General features: G+C 48.2%; 1 protein-coding gene across 4 annotated transcripts in view; it reads right to left on the bottom strand.

The window, feature by feature from the left end:
- Positions 1 to 20,149, bottom strand: part of C2H8orf89 (chromosome 2 C8orf89 homolog) — a 32,773-nt gene extending 12,624 nt beyond the window's left edge. For 2 of the 4 annotated variants that reach the window (XM_075919796.2, XM_075919793.2), the window contains exons 1-4: positions 19,817 to 20,149; positions 16,334 to 16,385; positions 10,658 to 10,818; positions 9,783 to 9,939 (exon numbers count right to left, since the gene is read on the bottom strand). In XM_075919796.2, the coding sequence (XP_075775911.1) occupies positions 9,783 to 9,939; positions 10,658 to 10,818; positions 16,334 to 16,385; positions 19,817 to 19,856 (410 nt within the window). In that variant the 5' untranslated portion in view covers positions 19,857 to 20,149. Of the gene's footprint in view, positions 1 to 7,068; positions 7,168 to 9,776; positions 9,940 to 10,657; positions 10,819 to 16,333; positions 16,386 to 19,816 lie in introns of all 4 variants that reach the window. The other 2 variants (XM_089776231.1, XM_075919794.2) reach the window with 2 other exon arrangements.
- Positions 20,150 to 23,395: the final 3,246 nt, after the last annotated feature.

Here is a 23,395-nt window from a genome sequence, read left to right on the forward strand (position 1 = left end):
GCAGGTGAATGACTAACCCGAGGTGGGCAATAATTTTTTGCCAGGGGCCACTTCAAAAATTTCTGAAGTGTCCCCATGCTGCATGGCAGAGGGAGGGCCCTCAAATGGAAGGGGTGAGGCCAGGATGCTTTGGGCTTCCTCACCCACTGACCATGATTGGTCTGGGGGTGGGGGAGCCCCTTTGCCCTCCCTTCCCACTAAGCACCCATGCCTCTGGCCTAGGGGTGTGGGAGCATGCTTCAAAGCGCCGTGTGCTCCTGGCAGGGCAGAGGAAACTTTGTGCACTTCCCACTGCCCCCAGACCCTAATTGGCCTGGGGGCAGGGGAGTGGCAGGGCCTCCGCGGGCTGAATCAACCCGTGTGGTAGGCCGGATGCAGCCCAAGGAGGCTCTTTTGCCCACCCCTGGACTAACCAAGCCTCCTCATTATTCCCCAGAATCCTCATTTAAACAAACCAGAGAGCTTTGAAGTGAGAACTGTCACATTTATTTCCATGGGTACTAACTCAATGGGAATCCACAGCCCAGTGACATAAACAGGTAAAAAAGGCAAGGAAATATAGTATGAAGATCTACATTATGGGGGGGGCGTCTCAGAGGGGTACCTGTGTTAGTCTGTAACTTTAAAAACAACAAGCGGTCATGTGGCACCTTAGGGTATGTCTACACTACAAAGTTAGTTCGAACTAACAGACGTTAGTTCGAACTAACTTTCATAGGCGCTACACTAGCGCTCCGTTAGTTTGAACTTAATTCGAACTAGCGGAGCGCTTAGTTCGAACTAGGTAATCCTCATTCCACGAGGATTAAGCCTAGTTCGAACTTACTAGTTCGAATTAAGGGCTGTGTAGACCCTTAATTCGAACTAGTGGGAGGCTAGCCCTTCCCAGCTTGCCCTGGTGGCCACTCTGGCCAACACCAAGCAAACTCTACTGCCCCCCTCCCGGCCCCGGAGCCCTTAAAGGGCCACGGGCTGGCTACACAGTTTGTGCCAGTTGCAAGGCTGCCAGCACCCGTGCCAGCACACCCAGCAGCTGACACCCATGAGCCAGCCACCCGATGACACCCAGCCCTCCCCCTCTTCCCGGGACCAGCCTGGCGGCTCCCAGAACCCTGCCCGGGGCCGCAAGAGGCGGGCGCCCGCGTGGTCTAGTGCGGAGATTGTGGACCACATCGAGGTTTGGGGGGAAGCCTCCAATGTCCACGATCTCCGCACTAGCCACAGGAATGCGGCAGTCTACGGCCGCATGGCTGCCAGCCTGGCCGCCAGGGGCCACCAGCGCAGCCGGGAGCAGGTGCGCTGGAAAATAAAGGACCTGCGGCAGTCCTACTCCCGGGCCTGCCTGCCAGGGGCCGACCCGGAGGCGTGCCCCCACTTCCAGGCTCTGGACTGCCTCCTGGGGGCTATTGCCGTCCCTGCCCCCCGGGACATGATAGACCCCGGGGCAGAGGGACCACTCCAAGAGACGGAGGAAGAGGAGGAGGAGGAGGAGGAGGAGGAGGGCTCCGAGAGCCAGGAGCCTGCCGGCAGCCTGCCCAGCACCCGGGACCCCCGAGGCACCCCACAGAGCCGCTCGCCTGTGTCGTCCGAGGCCGGGGAGGCGTCCACCTGTGAGTACCATCATGCTCCCCTTATGTGTACGGGGGGCTGGGGCGAGAGGGAGCCCCGGGACCGTGCGCCTGGGCCTTGCCCACCACGGAGCAGCAGCTGGGGATCCTGCAGGGGTCCTGGCCTTGCAGAGGGGAGCTGGGTTTCACATACCTGGGGCCCTGGGGTAATTGACCGCTGTTCTTGTTTCACCGCAGCACCTGGGACTGCAGGGCGTACCACCCCGCCTGCAGCAGCCGCCCGCGCCCGGGCAAGCAGGAGAGCCAGGAACCAGGAGGAGTACCAGAGGCAGTACCTCCGGTTCCTGGAGCAACAGCTCCGTCTCCAGGACCACTGGGTCCAGGAGGACCTGAGGCTGCGCCGGAGGAGCTTGGAGGCACTGGAAGAGCAGGGCCGTGCCCTGCGAGGCCACCTCCAGAGCCTGCTCGACCGCTTCCCAATTCCTCCTGCTCCCCCTGCTCCCCCTCCTGCTCCCCCTGCTCCTCCTCCTCCTCCTCCCCCTGCTCCCCCTCCTGCTCCCGCTCCTGCTTCCTCCACACCCCCCGTCCCTCCTGCCCCACCCTCCACAACCATTCCCCACCAACGCCCCCAGACCCGCAGTGTTGCGAGACAGGAGAGGCAGCCGGACCCCCACCCCTGAGCTTTTCTTTCCCTTCCTCCCTTCACTCCCCTTCCAGCTCCCTCGTCCCAGGTTTCCCCCTCCCCTCTCCTACCCTCCTTCCTCCCTCCCTCCCCCCACCCCATTTATGTAAAATAAAAAGATGTTTTTGTTTGAAAAACAGGTGTCTTTATTTGACAGTAGGTAGGGAGGGGAAAGGAGAAGGGGGTAGGGTGGAAGAAGGCCCCAGTGGGGCATGCAGGGAGAGGTCCATCCTCCTCCACCAGGAAGCTCTCCCGCTGGGCTTCCCGGACGGCGGCGGTGCGGGGCTGACCGTAGTGGCGAGCCATGTGGTCAGCCTCAGCCATCCAGGCTGGCAGGAAAGCCTCCCCCTTTCTCTCACATAAATTGTGGAGTACACAACATGCTGCCACCATGGGAGGAATGTTGTGCTCGGCCAGGTCCAGACGGGTGAGGAGGCATCGAAAGCGGGCTTTCAGTCGCCCGAAGGCCCCCTCCACCACGATGCGGGTCCTGGTCAGCCTGGCATTGAAGGCCTGGCGGGAGGGATTGAGGTGCCCCATGTAGGGCTTCATCACCACGGCTGCAGTGGGTAGGCGGCATCCCCCACCAGGCAGACGGGCATGTCCACGTCCCCGACCCTGATGTGGCGGTTGGGGAAGAAGGTCCTGTCCTGCAGCCGCTGGCACACGGAAGAGCTGCGGTACACCCGGGCGTCGTGTGCTTTGCCGGACCAGCCCACATTAATGTCTGTGAACTGTCCTCGGTGGTCGCACACGGCCTGCAGGAGGATGGAGAAGTACCCCTTGCGGTTGACGTACCGGGACGCATGGTGTTCCGGGGCACGGATGGGGATGTGCATCCCGTCGATGGCCCCCCCACAGTTGGGGAAGCCGAGGGCGCCAAATCCCCGGATGACGGCGTCCGGGTCGGCGAGGTGGACCACCCTGCGGAGCAGCACCCGGTTGATGGCCTTGACCACCTGCGGAGAGAGACACAGCAAAGCGCCAATCAGTGGGGCGCCCGGGTGGCTGGGAGCATTCGTGTCCTGGCAGTGCCCCGCGCCCCACTCCGGAAGCAACCCCCCTGGCGGCATGTAGTACGGCCGGGACAGACCGACCCCTCCGGTGCGGGGCGCTTTCACCTCCTCCCACCCCCCTTTGTCCCTGGGGCGGCCCATCCCCTCCTTGCAGCCCCCTTCCCCCCCGACGCAGTGGCCGACGAGTGCCATACCTGCATGAGCACCGCTCCGACTGTGGATCTGCCCACGCCGAACTGGTTCCCGACGGATCGGTAGCTGTCCGGTGTGGAGAGCTTCCAGAGGGCGATGGCCACCCGCTTCTGGAGGGGGATGGCGGGCCTCATGTGAGTGTCCCTTCTGCGCAGAGCAGGGGCAAGCCACTCGCAGAGCTCCAGGAAGGTGTCCCTCCTCATCCTGAAGTTCTGGGTCCACTGTCGGTCTTCCCAGCGCTCCAGGACGATGCGGTCCCACCAGTCGCTGCTGGTGTCCAGACGCCAGATGCGGCGGGGCACGCCGGTGCCAGGGCGCTGCCACGGCTCCTCCACGGCCCCCAGGGAGGCCAGGTGGAGAGGCAAGGGGCTGACGTGCACCAGGAGGTGCCAGGCAGCCACGAGCCATTGCTGGCAGGCTTGCAGCAGCAAGTCCAGAAAGTGCACCAGAAGGTGCAGGGCGAGCTCTGGCTCCATGTTGCCACCTGCGGCGGCGTCCCCGAAGGGAAGCACCGACACACACGGGCGCAGAGATCAACACTTTGCTGTCCCTCGGCGAGGTTGGCAAGCAAGCAGGAAAAGCTGAGAACCGGCTGTCCGGGGGGGTCCCTTTAAGCACGAGCCTCAGATAGCCTCAGACAGCAGCCACACAACGCAACTACTGACCTGATGCCCTGCCAGAACCGGTTTCAGCCGCCCTTAAATGCGCCCCTGCGTCCAATCAGTGTGGACGCGCTTGTTCGAATTAGCAAAACGCTAATTCGAACTAGTTTTTAGTTCTAGATGCGTTAGTTCGAATTAGCTTAGTTCGAATTAACTAATTCGAACTAAGTTCGTTCGAATTAGCGCTGTAGTGTAGACATACCCTTAGAGACTAATACACACACACACACACACACACACACACACAGTATCGTGAGATTTCCTGGGCAAAACCCATGTTTTGCCCACAAAATCTCATTATACTATATAAATAAATAAATTAAATAAATATTTTGTTAGTCTCTAAGATGTCACAGAACTACTTGTTGTTTCTTAATAGGTAATACTTCTGTCAAGGGTGGGAAGAATTGGGATATAAAAAAGAAAGAAAAAACAAAACAATTTCTGTAGTAAGTTCTCCGCAGGCAATAGGAATGAAGATCTCATTAAGGACAACAGTGTGCTAAAGCAGAAGAGGACAGTGAGATGAATGCAGTATGGTGATTAGAATACAGGGTTGCAAGTCATGAGTCAACTCTACCATGGACTTTTGTGTCCTGAGGCAAGTCTTTTCACCTCTCTTCTTTAATTTCCCTATCTATAGGGAGTGGATATTTTGTATTTACTTCATATGGTCCTGTTTGCTTATGGTTTTAAAGCACTTTGAAATCCTCTGATAAAAATGATACAGAAATGAAATGCATTTATTAAAGTAAGATGGGAAAAGCTGTGAGAGGGAGAACTCATATACAAATTAGGCCTGGGAACACTTAAGTATCTGATCTAAAATGGAATTTACATTTTTAGATGTAAAAGCAGCTCTTTCTAGACTATGGTAATCTCTGAGTGGGACTTTCTGTAATGATCTCAGATTTGAAGCCTGCCCATATGAGAGGCTTGGGTCATGCTAAAAGTATCTAAATAAAAAGAACACCTAATTGGTCCCAAAGCTATGAAAGTGGCCCTTGAGGAAGAGTAAGTGGGGGAATTGCCTCATCAAGGTCAAGACCACAGAAAAATGTGTGCTTTCTCAATCCTCCAACAATCAGAAGCTAAGTGCCCTTACTACTCCCCTTGGACAGACCTCCCAGGACTCCACTTGCTGGCTATGGCAGTCTGACCCCCTTATTGCTACTCAAAAGTTCCAACTATGCTACTATATTGGTTCCAGTAACTGCAGCAATTGAGATATCAAGACCACAAAATAAAGGCTTGCAGTGTAGACATGCTCTTTGTTATTTCAGAATAATGTCAGTTATTCTGAAATAATGCTGCTGTGTAGACATACCCTTAGGGTGTGAATGTGTCAGGTCTGAAACCTGAAAACCAAACCCAAATCCGCCATCTGATTGGTGATGTCTCTGGGATAAAAGACCTATTATGCAGAGCTACTATTTGAGCCTAATTCAGTAATCACCTCTGTTATGTGCTATTTGTGTGAAATAGGGAAGGAGTAAGAAAGCAGAATAATAATTATCATAGCAACAATTACATACTGTATAAGGAAGAAGCAGGGTGACACTGAGATTGTGGCCAAAGAAATTTGGTCTCTATACATCCTAAGGACTAGATGAGTGTTATTTACCTCTTGTATAATCTCCATCAATATTTAAATGCAAAACAGTCACATTTGATTAATTCATTTCCCAGTCAAGACAGGATCCCCCAGTTGAGGTTGTCAGATTAAAGGACAAGTACATCCTTCAGTCTCCTGATTAAATAAAAATAATTTTTCCTTGGTTCAACCTCATGACATAATTTGATTATCTACTTATTAATTTGATTTTTTGATAAATGATAATGTAAACTAATTAGAGAAACAAATGGGTGAAATAATATCATTTATTGGACCAACTTCTGTTGGTGAGAGAGACAAGCTTTTGAGCCACACAGAGCTCTTCTCTCTCATCAAGAGGAGTTGGTCCAATAAAAGATATTATCTCACACATCTTGTTTCTTTAATATCTTGGGACTTGGACACAGCTATAACTACACTATATATCTAAATTAATGTTACTATTAACTCATTGATCTAATTATTTAATCTCAACTGTGACCTTAATTGATTATTGCATTGTTTCATTCTTAGTTTATTAAAGTTATAGTAGTTTTAGCCCTATCAATATACCTGTTTTATTTGCTTTAATGTGGTTGCTTATTCTTTTTTTTAGTAAAATCCATAAAAAGTACACAGATCTGTGTTCTTCAAATTGCAACATGGATACAGAATCACAAGAAATAAAGTATATTAGCTGTATTATCTGAGAACCACTTGGCTCTCTTCCTAATTTAAAATGTTTATCTCTCACAAGCAATCTTGCACTATACTGAAAGGTAAAAATTCAAATTTTGGAATACTGCCAGGGCAGAGAGACTGTATTGGTAGAACAAAATGATTTTGCTTGGTGTTATGGAAAATAGGACACAGTTTTACTTATTAGTATGCATTAATTAATTTGTGCTTGAAAGCTGGAGCAATTAGTCTCTATCACATCCAAAATAAGTCACTAATCCATTTTCCCAATCACAGAAATAAAAAAGTGGCAAAATTTCATATTGGAGGATGGGAAACAAGTTGGCTGCAATAATGTCTTTCATTGAACCAACTTCTAGTAGCGAAACAAGCTTTGAAGCTTACACAGAGCTCCTCTTCAGGTATGTGTAAATTTGAAAGCTTGTCTCTCTCACCAACAGAAGTTGGTCCAATAATAATATTATCTCATACACCTTGTCTCTCTAATATTCTGGACTAACATAACTACAATCTCACTGTGAACACATTGGAAAAATACAGTGAAAAAGGACTATATTTTAAGAATCACTTTGCTAAGGTCTCTTTGCATATTCAGTAACTTAAAATCTTTCCTTCACTCTTCAGGGAAATAATCACTTAAAATGGAGACTTTTACCTATTTTTGCAAAACTCATATCCTAAGTACTGGGATGAGGTCTGAGGAAGTATGTATGAAGTTGACAGCACACAATTATGCTCATCTTTATTACAAGAGCTAGAAACAATTAGAATGTTTTAAACAGATAACAGTGGTCTGTACAAATATGATAATCCATTTTATAATATGCTTCTTTGAACACAACCCCAGAACAAAGATCATTAAATTGTGAGATGCCATGTGTCTGAAATAAGAATACTTTACGTGCTGTTTTTTATTACAGAATCATAGGATAATTATGACTAAATTCCAGCACTAGCATGTTAGGACAGTCCAACAAAAATTGAAATAATAGGTGAATTTCTGGCAAACTGTTTTAGTAGTAAGAATTCATGTATGAAAGGCTACTTGTTTACTGAATACAGATTATATTACTTTGTAATTAGTTATTGTTGCTTTATCATAATCAAGAACAATGATTCAGTAACAAAATATAGAAGTGCTGTATGTGCTAGTGTAAGCACAATTTTACATATGCTGACCTTAGCTGTAAACAGCATATTTTTAGGGACTTAGTGGGTTGAAAACTAAGTACCACACTCTATTTTTGCCATTGTTTACCCATCATATTTATTTATGTCTAGAAGCAATTCCAAATAAATAGCTTTTTCACACATGGCAACAGTTTGTAAGCCATACTGAAGACCATAAGAAAAAAGTCTTAGACAAAGCTGCTTTGTGAACTAAAGTGGTGTAATTACAAGGAGGGGACTTGTCCTTCTCACATATTTTAGATGGGGAGAAATCAAGGGTTGGGAGGTGGGGAAGTGAGTGAAAAGAAACATTTGTTGAGAAATGTTACTCTCCCACTTAGTTGTATACGTAAGCTCTGTGGACACTTCTAATGTTGTTAAATTGTGGTGATTATCTGGCTAATTGTGAAGTCAATGTATTGACTACATGATTAGTAAATAAGGGGCTTCTCTGCAGAGCCGCACTGGGGGTAGCTCTCAGAACCGACTGGACCAGGCAGTTATGGCGCTCAGCCTGGTTTGCTCCAGTTCACAGCACAACCTCCCCAGCTGCCACTTTGCACTGAACAGCCCAGGGAAACCAGTGTGCAAAGATGCTATGTCAGTTCCTGCTCCACGGGTTTCTTTTCATTCACGAGACTTCGCGTGCACACACACACCCCTAGCTGCCACTCTGCATTGTACATCACAGAGAAGCCAGCAAGTGAAGGCAGTAGGTCAGTTCCTGCTCTGCTGATCTCTTTTCATTCATGAGACACACAGCTGCCGTGCTGCATTGAACTACAGCTGTGTGTGTGTGTGTATGAGGTCTCATGAATGAAAAGAGATCCGTGCAGCAGGGACCGACGTAGCACCTTTGTACACCGGCTTCCCTGGACTGTTCAGTTCAGAGTGGCAGCTGGGTGTGTGTATGTGTGTGTGTGCGAGAGGTCTCCTGAATGAAAAGAGACCCGTGGATCAGGGATGGACTCAGTGCCTTTATGCGCTCTCTTCCCTGGGCTATTCAATGAAGAGTGGCAGCTGGGGGGAAGCAACTAGTTGACAGTGCTAATCGATAAGCTCCTGCTTGTTGGTTAGTCAACTAGTCACTAACATCCCTAGTCCTAGCTCATGCCGGCTCTGGGAGCCACCCATGCTGTGGCTCTGCATTTTAAATGTAGTAAGAGCCCCTGGGCTCTTATTACATTTAAAATGCAGAGGCGCAACATCCCAGACCAGCATAAGCCGGGACTTCTTGGTCCCAGCTCATGTCAAGACCAGCAGCCCCTGTTCCCAGAAACCAGGGCTGCCCACAGACAGGGGCCCCTGTGCACAGCCAGCCCTGGCTGCTGTGAACAGGGGCTGCTTGGCAGCAACAGCTCCTGTCCGTGGGGGGACCCAGCTCCCCATTGGGACCCCCATGGACAGGGGCTGCTGCCAGTGTAGCCTGTGCCCGAGGTGAGCCTTGGCACACCGTAGGCAGAGGCTGCTTCGCAGCAGCCTCCCCTTTCCCCCGTCCCTGCTGCCTCTTACAGAGGTGGGGAAGGGCAGGTGGCATTGTGGAGACAGTACTTTTAAGCAAGCTCCCCACAGCACCAGCTCCTGCCCCCCTTGCTGCCTCTGTAGAAGGACAGAAAGAGATCTATATATATTTCCAGATGTGGATCCTCTCTTCCAATCAAAATGATTAATTTTTTTTTCACTGAAGAAATCTTCTAGTTAGCAGAATGCAAAGACATCACTGATCTTCACAGCCACTTTGGAATTCATTAGAAGAACAGCTTATTTCTTGTGATTCTGATAAAGTGAAAAAAACCTGCCAATTGCTCTGTAGCAATGACATTCAAGTCAGACACAGGGCTATGTTACAGAATTGACTTGAGTGTCAGTGAATTAATAGTGTATATGGGATGTGCCTTGGAATCTATTGGATTTGGAAATAAGGCAATCTTTGCTTTATCATTGCATTGGCTCAACAGAAGTACATTCTTTATCCTTTATACTCTTCGGCATTATTCAAGATTGATGTGAAAACATAAACAACAAGTTAAGCTTCCCACTCCCCCCAGCATATACTCATTTGACACTGCTATCAAATACATGGACTCTTTTGCAACTCTTTTCAGGTGCAATACGCCCAAAGTGCACTTTGCTTATAAAAAGTTAAAATGTTCTAAAAGAAATACTATGTATATGAAAACATTGATTATGGACATATACCCAGCTGGAAATGGTTTAGCAGCACCATGTGCAAATCCCTTTTTCATCTGTAGATTAGGAGTTGGGTTTTCTTGATAGCTTTGGATTCCGTAAGTAAGGTTTGGCATTGCAGGACTCTCCTCACAGTCTTTCAGGCCAAAGGTTGAAGAGTATTCTGCTTTAAAGTAGATATACACAGATGTGGACATAAATATTAGTATCTGATCATAATTAGAACACATATTAAGAAATATAAATGAGTTTGTTGATCTCGTTTTACTAAATATGAAATCAGTACTAATAAATCATCAGGAAAAATTGCTTGGGTTATTTGTTTTAAAATGTAGGCCATTTCACAAAAATCACAGATCTCAATGCATGGGCATATGAAACTATTAGAAATACCAGAAAATGAATTTTACTCTTCCTGAAGTCAATGGTTAAATTTCTACTAGCTTTGAAAGGAGAAGAATCAAGTTCTTACAAAGAAAAGATGCACAGAGCAGAGTAATTATGTAGAAGTCTTAATTAAAGGCTTCTATGGATGCTGTGAAGGCCAAAAATTAATTTTGGAGAAATGCAGCACTAGAATTTCTGCCACTCACATTTGTATCACTGCAAATAGCAGCTTCTTAAGGAAGATAATGACACTATGGAGCAGGGATGGGCAATAAAACGGCAGCACAAACCAGGACACTATTTCCCACAGCTCCCATTGGCCATGAATGGTGACACATAGCCAATGGATGCTGCAATCACCTGTACCTGCAGAGGTTCAGGTAAATATAGTGGCAGCAGCCTGCACAGGGCTAACCCTGGCAAACCAGAGCAGGCCCATAGACCAATACTTGCCCACCCCTGCTATAGAGCATAAAATAACAAGCTTAATCATCTACCTTTTTTTATCTTTTGTGTCTTCAACAATGCACTCCTCCAGCTACTTTCAAAGGGACAACATCCCAATGATCTTCCTGAGGCTTTATTATTCAGATATTTATGGTCAGATGTTAGACTTGGTATTTTTTGTTCTTTTGATGCCTGAGATGAAAGCGATATGCTGTTTCAGAGATGAAATGCAAAAGTTACAGTGAATGCAAATACGTGTTTAAAGAGTAAGGAAATCAAAGTTTTTCAGAAGTTATAAATAATGTTGCCAACATACATAGACATGTTGAATTAGGACTTTTCAAAATATTAAGTACATTGCTTACAGGATATTTGTCCATAAGGGGTAACATGTAAGACTAAAACTTTTAGATGCTCGTAATCATGGTGTGATTTGTGTACACATAATATTTAAGGAATTGTGTAACTAGAATTAAGCTTATGCCCTTTTTGTCTTAGTGTTAAAAGGAATCATCAGAGGTTTCAGTGTATTCATGCAGGAGAGAGGTGCCACTCCTCCCTGGTTGGCCATTGTTCTATCACAGAATAGTTAACAGATACTGATCGGACACAACTACAAATAAATGAAACAACTTGGAGATGAAAAAGAAACGATATAACAAACAAAACATTGTCATCTATGAATAAATGCAAAGGACCGTTGGGCTTTGTCTATACTGCAAGTTTTTGCGGCAGAAAATATGCTAATGAACTCTTTCTTTTTGCACAAGGGGTTTTTGCACAAAAAGAAGCAGTGTAGCCACTACCATTTTGTACAAAACTCCCCTTTTGTGCAAGATCCTCCCGGAGAGACATAAGGATCTTGTGCAAAATGGGATTTTTGTGCAAAACAGAAGCAGCTACACTGCTTCTTTCTGCGCAAAAAGAAACTGCAGAAAATATGCTAATGATGTTATGACTTATGCTAATGAGTTCCTCATTAGCATATTTTCTGCCGCAAAAACTCGCAGTGTAGACAAAGCCTTGCAGTATAATATAGGGCAGGAAAAGGTACTCTGGATCCATCATTAATTGACAAGACGTCTTGTTAAGTAGCGCCATGAAAGACTGGAGTTTTGTTCCTGTGAAGCCAGCCAGATCAATAAGGGCACATCTGCACAGCACCCTTACCTCAAAAATAAACTACGCAATTTGCGCTCCGCTGTGTAAAGGTAGCCTAATGGACTGAATTTTGATGGGAAAACCTACTTTATAAGAATAGCCATAACAGTGGTCCATCTAGCCCAGTATCCTCTCTTCTGATAGTGGCCAGTGCTAGACGCTTCAGAGGGAATTACTACAGCAGTGCAATGATTGATTGATCCAACTCATTCAGTTTCCTCTTCTGGCAGTTGGAAGTTGTGTCCCTGACCATCTTGGCTAATAACTATTAATTAAACCACCTTTCACAAACTTCTAATTTTTTTTTTTAATATTTTTGTTCTTTACTTTTGGCAACAAATTCCACAGACTGATTGTGTGCTGTGTAAAAAAGTGCATTCTAATGTTTATTTTAAATCTGCTGCCTATAAATTTCATCAGGTGGCCTCCGTTTTTTTGTGATATGTGAAGGAGGAAATAACAATTCCTTATTTACTTTCATAACACCAGTCAGGATTTTATAGTTCTCTATCATATCCTTTCCTTAGTTGTCCTTTTCTAAGATGAGTAATTAAAAAGACTAGGACCGTTCCTTATATGAAAGCAACTCCATACTCCTAATCATGCTTATTGTCCTTCGCTGTATTTTTGCCCAATTCTAACATATCTTTTTTTTAACCAGAACTGCAATCAGTATTTAAGGTGTGCACATTTAATACTATTATAGCATTTTCTGTCATAGGGTGTATCTACACTGCACCATTTTTTCCAGAATAATGGCCATTATGTGGACTCCACCTGAGGAAAGTTCTGCTCCCCCACATCCAGGCGGGTCAGGAGGCACCTGAACCTTGCCTTCAGACAACCGAAGATGCATTCCGCCTGCATGTGGGCCCTGCCTAGGCGGCCATTGAAGTGGTCCTTGCTCAGATCCAGGTGGCTGGTGTAGGGCTTCATTAGCCACGGCATAAGGGGGTAGGCTGTGTCCCCCACGATGTACAGTGGCATGTCCCCGTCCCCGACCCTGATGCTGCGCTCGGGGAAGAGAGTGCCAGCCTCCAGCTTCTGGTAGAGGCTGGAGTTGCAGAAGATGCAGGCATCAAGCGCCTTCACCAACTAGCCAACAAAGATGTCTGTAAACTGACCATGGTGGTCAACGAGGGCCTGTAGGACCATCGAAAAGTATCCCTTTCTGTTGTTGTATTGTGTGGCACGATGGTTGGGGGCACAGATGGGGATGTGTATGCTGTCAATAGCCCCCCCCCAAAGTTAGGGAAGCCCAGGGTGGCAAATCCAGCGATGATGGAGTCCAGGTCACCCTGCTGGATGACCCTGAGCAGCAGGACAGTGTTGATGGCCCTCACCACCTTCAGAAGGAGACAAACAAACAGAACAGAGAATCAAAGAGCCCTTGGGAGGTCCCCGAGCCCTCCTCCCCCTTTCCCTCTACAAACACCCCAGGAGCCACTCCCTCTGTAGCCTGTCCCCCTCCCTTGGAAGGGCAGTGTGAGGGCAGGTCTGGAGAACCACCCAGGGACGGGGCTTCCCTTACCACCCCAACCCCCCCCCCACCTCCAACCCCCTTTTCCCTAGGGACCCCCTTTCCAGTACTTCGTCCCCACCCTCCAGGAACTGCAGCCTGAGAGCACCATACCTGCATAATGAGGGCCCCAATGGTCGACTTTTCCATGCCAAATTGGTTGCCATGGATCAGTAACTCTCTGGTGTGGAGAGCTTCCACATGGCAATGGTGACCTGCTTCTCCAGGTCTGAGGGTAGGGACGAGCCAGGCATACAACTCCAGGAATGTCTCCTTCCTCATACGGAAGTTCTGAAGTCACTGCTGGTCATCTCATCTCTCTAGGACAAGCCGCTTCCGCCAGTTGGAACTGGTCTCCAGCCGCCAGAAGCATCACTCCACAGGGGGGTAAGACTGCACGCACAGTGCTCCTGCATACATGGTGAGGTTCTCATCAAGCAGCTTAGGGTCTTGTTCTTGCAGCGCCAGGAGGGCAGCCTGCAGAAATTGCAGCACGGCAATCTGGGGCCATCGAGTGCCCAGAGGCAGCTCCAGCTCCATAGCTGGGAGTGTTGTGGTGTCCAAAAGCAGGGAAACCAAAGCACCCAGGGGAAACGCTTTGCTGTCCTTTGGAGAGGTAGGCAAGCAAGCAGAAGAACCTGAGATACAGCTGTTTAGGGGGGTTTCTTTAAGCACGCGTCTCAGATAGCCTCAGGCAATAGTTCCAGGAAGCAACTGCTCATCTAATGCCCTGCCTGAACTGGTTCAGGGTGGCCTTAAATGTGAGATAATGTCCAATCAGTGTTTATTTTGAAAGAAGCTTGAAATGTTCCCTTATTATCTATCTCTTTCTTAATGATTACTAATATTATTAGCTTTTTTAACTGCTAAGGTGCATTGAGCAGATGTTTTCAGAGAAATATCCATGATGCTTCAAGATCTTTCTTGAGTGGTAACCTCTATTTTAGATGGAATCATTTTGTATATGGATTATATTTTTCAATGTGTATTACTTATCAACAATGAATTTCATCTGCCTTTTCGTTGCTCAGTCACTCAGTTTTGTGAGATCCCATTGTAATTATTCATAATCAGGTTTTGAGGAAAAAATCTTGAGTAATTTGTATCATCTGCAACTTTGCAACCTCATGGTTTATCCCCCTTTTCCACGTCATTTATGAGTATGTTGAACAGCACTGATCCTAGTACAGATCCTTGGGGAATCCCACTAGTTAGCACTCTGGACTACGAAAACTCACCATTTATTCCTACTCTTAGGGTACGTCTATATTTTCTCCCTAGTTTGAGCTAGGGATGCAAATGTAGGAGACCGAAATTGCTAATGAAGCGGGGATTTAAATATCCCACGCTTCATTAGCATGATCTCGCCAGGCCACAGACAGAGGCTACTTCGCGCTTGCCTCTCCTGGTGGTGGGCAGGTGGAACTGCAGAGCAAGTACTAGGGGAACCAGCTTTTAAGCCAGCTCCTCCCAGCACCAGCTCCTGCTTCCCTCCCATTACTGCCTCTGATACAGAAGCAGCAAGCGGGGTTGGGGGGAGAAAATGCACATAGTCAACAAGATTAACAGATAAATCTAGGCTTAACAGTTAATCGTATAGTTGACTACTCCTTGACATTTGGATGGCTTGAGATGGGGGCATAGCAGTATACGAACCATTACAGTGGTTTTACATCAACCTTTCAGACATAAACAAACACATGTAACATTGGTATGTTAATGGAAAATTGTTTAGGTTAATGAAAAGAAAAGCTATTAAAAACCCACAATGTCAAAAAATTCTTTAACTTCCAAGTGATGTGGAACAGAATCACTCTCTGGAATGCAAACAGATATTATGAAGCCAGTTCAGTTTCTGAAAGCAATCTCATCAGCCTTGAAGTGAGCATGTTCTGTAATGAACTGTGTCATGCAATGTCTTGTGGTTGGCGTTTTAAGTCAAGAGGTGTCAGAAGTAGTGAATCTAATCACCTTACTACATCTCCACAAAAAAACTGCATGAAGAGTAAGCAATAAGATAAGGATTATCTTGTATGTTTTAATAAACATTGTGCTCTTCCAATTATATATTTTTGCCGGGATGACCCTGGATGGAGTTTATTTTATTGATTCTATTTCCATAAGAAGAGTAGCATCATTCAAATTAGATTGTGTTATCAGTGATTCAAGAATGCAATAGTGTAGGAAGGTTTGTGTGTGTGTGTGAGCATGCATCAAAAATAAGAAACAAAAAATCCACGTTTAAAAGAAAATAATTCCACACTTACATTTTGAACTTCAGACTTTTTCAGAAAATACAAGACTACAATGATTACAAAAAAGGTTTTGACTCAGTGCGGTAACCACCAAAAATGACAATAGAGATGCTATTCTGCCCAAGGTTATACACAGATGAAAATAATTCATTAGCATATTAAAATGTTAAATATAACACTCCCCCTTTTTGTGACTTAAGTCTTCTGGTGGATTGTAACATCAAGCAATAATAGTTGAATACATATTTGTTTTGCAACTTGGAATAAAAAAAGCCAACATAATATTTGGGCTACAGAACCATCAAAGAGCAAAAAGGTACTAGCCATTTCTATAAAATGTTTAGGATTACATGACTACATTTTTTGGAACAGCAAATTGTAGAAGACAAGTACCATATCTCACATTCATGAAAAGCATGAGAACCAGACAGGATAGCTAAAGTCCAAATATGACATAAATGAGATACACAATTATCCTTTCTATCCATGAAAGGAGAACCATATATGACAACAGAATATTCATATAGTCTCTCTTTTCTTCAAGATAAAAGACAGCCTCACATGCTAAACTTATAAATGTTCTGTAACACAGCCAGTAGCTTGATACATTTTGAAAAAGACATTCTACCTTTCATGCCCCAATCAGCCCGCATACTCCTTGACCTAGTCGGATATCAAAGTATATTGTAAATCCATTTACAATGAAAATTATCCCTAGTTTTTAAAAAAAACCTTATTTTGTGAGAGAATACTTTACTAATTTATGTCTCATGCCATATTAACAGACTTACCATTCAGAAAGTAATGATGAGTCTGGGTATTTAATGTCTTTTACATATGATTCTGCAACACACACAAAACAATGATAAAATTACCTTCAGAATTAAGAAAACCAAATTCCTATGGATAATACAAAAAGAAAATGGTAAACAACACTAATTACAGTTTACAGCAAAAAATCTCTTTAATTATGTTGCCATCATTTGTTCTACCACAGGCTTTCATATAAATGAATTGATAGGATTTATATTCCTTAGAATTAGCATTAGCCCAAATGTCCTGGCCAAATTCCAACTTCCTATCCAAATTCTCTGAATTTTCAACTGGATTGGGTACTCTTTACTTCTTTTTGTAAATTATATAAAATACTATGTGCTATAGAATATTTGTCATGTTTCATCACTAACTTTAGCTGCGGCTGATGTGATTCTTACATGCATTTTTCAAAGGAATTTAGGATCCTTCACAAGGAAAAGTTCTATATAAATGTATTAATTACATGTGTGTAAGACAGCTTATAATTAAATCTCACTATTTTTAAAGCGGAACTCTTCATTAAGTCAATAAGGAGTTCAACTTAAAAGTCAATAGCAGGAAATAGCCTGATTTTATTGAAAGTGCGTCTTTCTTAAAGTCCTTTTGAGGCTGGGTATATTTTAAAAATAAATAAGATGTATAAAACAGATTTATGTTTCCAGATATCAATGACTCCTAACTGCATGCTATTTTTATTAGTTATCAAATGTCTATGTTTAAATAAGTGTCTTTTTCATAACCTCATTTTCTTCTGCTTAGTGTTCTGGTACACATAAATTCAGCCATCTTAATCACTGCTCTGGGAATAAACTGATACTGGACTCCATACTGATCTCCCTTTTTATGAGTAGAGTTTATATTTTTTTCTAAAAATGTAAGTTCTTGCTTAAAATATTTGATGACAATATCCTTCACATAAGTAATAACAGTGCCACACATTAGTCCCTGGTGAAGTTCAAAATAACCTTATATATGGTTGTGACAATTTTCTTCCACTATTTGATCTGAGGAAGTGGGTCTGGCCCACGAAAGCTCATCACCTAATAAACCATCTTGTTAGTCTTTAAAGTGCTACAGAGTCCTGTTTTTTGTTATATCACAACTGTGATTCTGGTCACATTTGTATCAAATGCAGTGGAATTTTTGTCTTTGATTTCAATGGAAACAGAATTAGGTCTCGCTAACACACAATATAATGTTATACAAATCAAGATCTAATAATAATTTATTTGCTAAAATGAGGAGTCCTATGGCACCTTAAAAATGATCATTACCTCTCTGAAAGCTTATTTGCTATTAAGCATTTATTATAGAAGATAGAACAAGTATCAGCGAACTCTATTTCAACCAGAAATTAACCCAAGTAGATTACATCTAGATTTATACAGATTGACATGAGTAAGCATGGCATTTTGCTTCTTTTCTAATAAACCGTTTCCCCCCCCCCTTTTTTTTTTTTTTGCCAGTATAGGTTGAACCTCTTGAATCTGGCACTCTCTGGTCTGGCAACATTTGTGGTCCAGCATGATTTTAGTTAGCTAGATGTTCACTTATCATAAATGTGGCCTAGGTTCCTGTAGTTTACTTGTTTACAGTCAGCAGCCCCGGCTCGCTGTGTTCTGTGGTGTACTTTAATTTATCCCTAAATGTCTTCCAAGAGTCCAGTAAGCAGTGGAAGTGTTGGTAATGCTGCTAGACAATATTGACCTCCCATGGTTCAGCAAATTCTCTGGTTTGATACCAGTGAGGTCCTGAGGGTGCTGAGCTAGAGAGGGTCATCCTGTATCAATTGAAGTATTTTAACCCTATTGAAAATGGGACATCTTTTATTTAGAAATAACATCTGTGTCAAACTGTGATTCTACTAAGCCTACCAAGCACTGATACCTTAATTTACTAACAGGAAACAACCTATTAAAGATTCAGAAAGCACTAAGAAAAAATCCCCAGCATTTCCCTGAGGCAGCTAAACTCTATTTGGAAAGCCAGAGTCCCAAAGGTTCTGAGTGTTATTTTGAGTTTCACAAACTGTGTGATGCAATGTTGTTTGCAGGCAATTTATGCATTTGAAATGGACATTTTTAAAGAACCAGAATAGGAAACAAACAAGTTCTCTTATTTCCTCCCCTTTTTTGTTTTCCATCTTTCTTCAACTTGCCTCATCATGAGCAAGGTGTTTTGAAATCTAAAAAAAAAAAATCACTCAAACATTACCTCTTGTATTGATAGGTCAATGTTTATTAAATATTGTATTTTAATGCTGCATTTTATTTTTGATGTCTTTCATAAAACTGTGTACAGCATTTTTCAGTCGTGCGCTGTGTCAACATAAATAGCCCGCTGTAGTTAATAATAATTCTCTCCTGCCTGCTGCAACTGTCATGCCACCCTCTCCTGGCATGCAGTAATGTCGTGGCGCATATGATGAGGCAGAACTGGATAAAGATCCTCATTTCAGGGAGAAGAGGGGTAACACTGAAGGGTACATATAAAATGGGAAATGACTGTCCAGGAAGAAGTAGTGCAGAAAGGGATATGGGGTCATCGTGGACCACAAACTAAATATGAGTAAACAGTGTGATACTGGCAAAAAAGCAAACATGATTTTGGGATGCATTAACAGGAGTGTTGTGTGCAAGACATGAGAAGTAATTTTTCCACACTACAATCACTGATTAGACCTCAACTGGAGTTCTGTGTTCGGTTCTGGGCCACATTTCAGGCAAGATATAGAGAAATTGGAGAGCGTCCAAAGAATAGCAACAACAATTATTAAAGATCTAGAAACCATGGCTTATGAGGGAAGACTCAAATAAGTGGGTTTGTGTTTAGTTTGGAAAAGAGAAGACTGAGAGGGGACATGAATGCAGCTTTCAAGTACCTAAAAGGGTGTTACGAGGAGGAGGAACAACAAATATTTTCCTTAATGTCAAGGGAGGTTTAGGTTGGACATTAAGAAAAACTTCCTGTCAGGGTGGCTAAGCAGTGGAATAAATTGCCTAGGGAAGTTGTGGCATCCCCACCATTAGAGATAGTTAAGAGCAGGTTAGGTAAACATCTGTCAGGGGTGCTTCTATGTTGGTTGGCTCTGCTGCGAGGGCAGGGGACCGGACAGGATGACCTCCCGAGGGCCCTTCCAGGTCTAGTGCCCTGTGGCTCTACCATGGTAAAGCTGAATGTGACTGGTCGGTCACAGAGCTGCGGCGTGAGACAAGGGAGCTGAAAGCGAGCCAGGGACTCGAGAGTGAGCGTGTCGGACGCCAATGTGTTTCCAGTGGGGAGGCTTCCCTGTGATGTCTCTGCTCCCCTGTCACATTTCAGGGGCGGGCAGACCGCTGTCCGACCCGTGAGCTCCAACCCCTCTCAACCAGCCCCTCCCACCAGCGCTGCTCCCACCCCGGCCCTCAGGCCCCGCTCTCCCCTGCCCAGCCGCACCCAGCCCGGTATCCCGCACGTACCCCGGTCCCCCCAGCGGGAGCGGGGCTGGTTCCCGCTCATGGTGCCGCTCTCCTCTGGGCTCAGCTCCCGGGCGGCTGCGGCCAGAGGGTCCGGAAGGGGCCCGGGCCGGCGGCTGCGCCTGCTGCAGAAGGAAGAGGAGCCCCGGCGGCAGCGGCATCCCCGCCCCGCTGCAGAGTCCCCGTGGCGGCCCGCGGCACCAGACCCGGCGCCTGCGAGAGCGGCCCGGCCGGTTACCGGGCAACAAGGGGAGCCACGCGGCCCGGGCGGGGCTGAATGTGCCCGGCCGCCGCGGGGGGCAAAGGCGGAGGGCGTGGCCCCAGGGAGAGGAAGGAGGGGCCGCTGGTGGGGAGTGGGGTGACCGGGCGGGAGGGGGGGGGCGGGGGGGGGACGCGAGGTGGGGGGAGGAAGTTGGTGAGTGGGGCGGCTGAGGTGGGGTTGGGCGGAGGGGAAGAGGGCGGTTGGGGGCGGCTGAGGTGGGGTTGGGCGGAGGGGAAGCGGGGCGGTCGGGGGCGGCTGAGGTGGGGTTGGGCGGAGGGGAAGGGGGCGGTTGGGGGCGGCTGAGGTGAGGTTGGGCGGAGGGGAAGAGGGCGGTTGGGGGCGGCTGAGGTGGGGTTGGGCGGAGGGGAAGGGGCGGTTGGGGCGGCTGAGGTGGGGTTGGGCGGAGGGGAAGGGGGCGGTCGGGGGTGGCTGAGGTGGGGTTGGGCGGAGGGGAAGGGGGCGGTTGGGGCGGTTGAGGTGGGGTTGGGCGGAGGGGAAGGGGGCGGTCGGGGGTGGCTGAGGTGGGGTTGGGCGGAGGGGAAGGGGGCGGTCGGGGGCGGCTGAGGTGAGGTTGGGCGGAGGGGAAGGGGAGGGGGCGGTGGGGGGGGGCGGTTGAGGTGGGGTTGGGCGGAGGGGAAGGGGGCGGTTGGGGGCGGCTGAGGTGAGGTTGGGCGGAGGGGAAGAGGGCGGTTGGGGCGGTTGAGGTGGGGTTGGGCGGAGGGGAAGGGGGCGGTCGGGGGTGGCTGAGGTGGGGTTGGGCGGAGGGGAAGGGGGCGGTCGGGGGCGGCTGAGGTGGGGTTGGGCGCAAGGGAAGGGGGCGGTTGGGGGCGGCTGAGGTGGGGTTGGGCGGAGGGGAAGGGGGCGGTCGGGGGCGGCTGAGGTGGGGTTGGGCGGAGGGGAAGGGGGCGGTCGGGGGCGGTTGAGGTGGGGTTGGGCGGAGGGGAAGGGGGGCGGTCGGGGGGCGGTTGAGGTGGGGTTGGGCGGAGGGGAAGGGGGCGGTCGGGGGCGGTTGAGGTGGGGTTGGGCGGAGGGGAAGGGGGCGGTCGGGGGCGGTTGAGGTGGGGTTGGGCGGAGGGGAAGGGGGCGGTTTGGGGCAGTTGAGGTGGGGTTGGGCGCAGGGGAAGGGGGCGGTTGGGGGCGGCTGAGGTGAGGTGAGGTTCGGTGCAGGGGAAGGGGGCGGTTGGGGGCGGCTGAGGTGAGGTGAGGTTCGGTGCAGGGGAAGGGGGCGGTTGGGGGCGGCTGAGGTGAGGTGAGGTTCGGTGCAGGGGAAGGGGGCGGTTGGGGGCGGCTGAGGTGAGGTTGGGCGGAGGGGAAGAGGGAGGTTTGGGGCGGCTGAGGTGGGGTTGGGCGGAGGGGAAGAGGGAGGTTTGGGGCGGCTGAGGTGGGGTTGGGTGGAGGGGAAGAGGGTTGTTGGGGGCGGCTGAGGTGAGGTTGGACGGAGAGGAAGAGGGTGGTTGGGGGCGGCTGAGCTGGGGTTGGTGGAGGGGAAGAAGGTGGCTGAGGCTGCCAGAATTCGGTGGGTGAGGGAGGCTGAGGCACATAGAGGATTGGTTTGGATCCAAATTGAGGTTGTGGATCAAAACTACCTGGAGCATCATGGCAGGTGTCCATAGGCAGAGCTAGGATGAGTATCCAGTCTGGGGAGTGTGGGATCCAGCAAGTCTGTCTCAGCAGCAGCTCTCACTGTGCCAGGTAGTGTGGGCCCAGGCTATACTGATATGTTCTACATATAGGCGTACGCGTGGGGTTTGCCGGGTGTGCCCAGGCACACCCTAATGTCTTTGCCAGCTAGCGGCTGCTGGAGGAGGAGAGGGATTTGTGACGGGGCACCGTAGCCCCTCACTTTAAATTCCCTGTGGCCATCTATGGGGCACTGTGGGGCAGAAAGAGCGCATGCACGGCATGCTCAAGCGCTGCACAACAGGTGAGAGGGGAGACGCCCAGGCATGGCATGATGTCACGGCCCGGGACTTTAAAACCACGCGGCCCAGCTCCAGAAGCAGCTGGGGCCCGACTACAGACATTGGCTGGCCCGAACCATTTTTGCGCCCCGTGCCCCGCAGCACTGCCCTTTATGCACTCGGGGGCGCCCCCGCCTAGCCTGGCAGTACCACGCAGCGCCCCTGAGGCGCCCCCGCCCGGCCTGGCAGCACCGCATGGCGCGCCGGGGCTGCCCCTGCCCGTCCCAGCAGCACCGTGCGGCGCCCTGGGTGCACCCCAGGCTAGGTCCTGGCCGGCCTCTAGCTTGGGCCGGCTCTGACTCCAACCCCACGAATTGGAAGGCAGAAGCCGAAGGTAAGGAAGGGGAGGGGAGGAGAGGCGAGGGGAGGGGAGGGGAGGGGAGGGGAAGGTAAAAAAATAAGAGGAAGGAGTGGGAGAGGAAGTGGCTTGTGCTGAGGGGAGTGGGGCAGGTCAGGAGAAGAAAGGGGAAGGCACCAAGGGACAGGGTAGAGGAGACACAAATGCTAGGGGACCAAGTGGAGAGAATGAGGAAAAGGGCAGGAGGGGAGGTGTCAGTGGGAGGGGGACAGGGTGATGCTGGGAGAGGAGTGGGTAAGGGAATTGGGACTTAGAGGGGGGAGGGGGCTTGAAAGAAGGGGCGGGCATGAGGAAGGCAGGGATGGAGCAAGACATATGTGAGGACACGGGCACGAGGGGAATGGGGGCAGAGAGTGGTGAGGGGGTGGGCATCAGGGAAAAAGAGGGCAAAGGAGGCAGAGGCAGTGAGGGAAGGGGGAGGCACCAGGAGAGTGCAGGGGTAAGGGAAGGTGCAGATGCCAAGGAATTCTGGGGGTGAAGCAGAAGGGCAGACACCTGCAGGGGAGGGACCAGCACCAAAAGAGAGGCAGGGCAGGTGTGTAGAGGGAGGTGTTAGGAAAGGGGATGAGGAGGGGTAGCTCACATGATCAGAGTTGGGCTACTGGAGGAGTGGGCACAGGGGGGAGAGAAGGGCTAGTGGAGGGGGGCAGGTCTCAGGAAGGCTGAGGGCAGAGAGAAGGGCAGGAGTCAGGACAGCAGAAGAGGGTGAGGGGTTTGTGGGCAGCAGGCACCAGGGGAGCTGATGGAGCAAGGGGAGGAGACATGACAACAGAGGGAAAAGGTAGAGGTTTATGAGATATTTATTAATAACTTGGGTGCCAGAGTGGCACATCCAAACAAGCCACATGAACTCAGTACTGGTGCACAACACAAAATTCATTCTGCTCATGGGAGGAAATTCTAAGGGTACTTCTACACTAGCTCCGAAATTGCTAATGAAGCGCGGGATTTAAATATCCTGTGCTTCATTAGCATGTTCCCGGGTGGTCGCTATTTTAGAA

This window comes from Pelodiscus sinensis, chromosome 2 (genome assembly GCF_052426305.1).
Source record: "Pelodiscus sinensis isolate ZL-2025 chromosome 2, ASM5242630v1, whole genome shotgun sequence".
Lineage (NCBI taxonomy): Eukaryota > Metazoa > Chordata > Testudines > Trionychidae > Pelodiscus > Pelodiscus sinensis.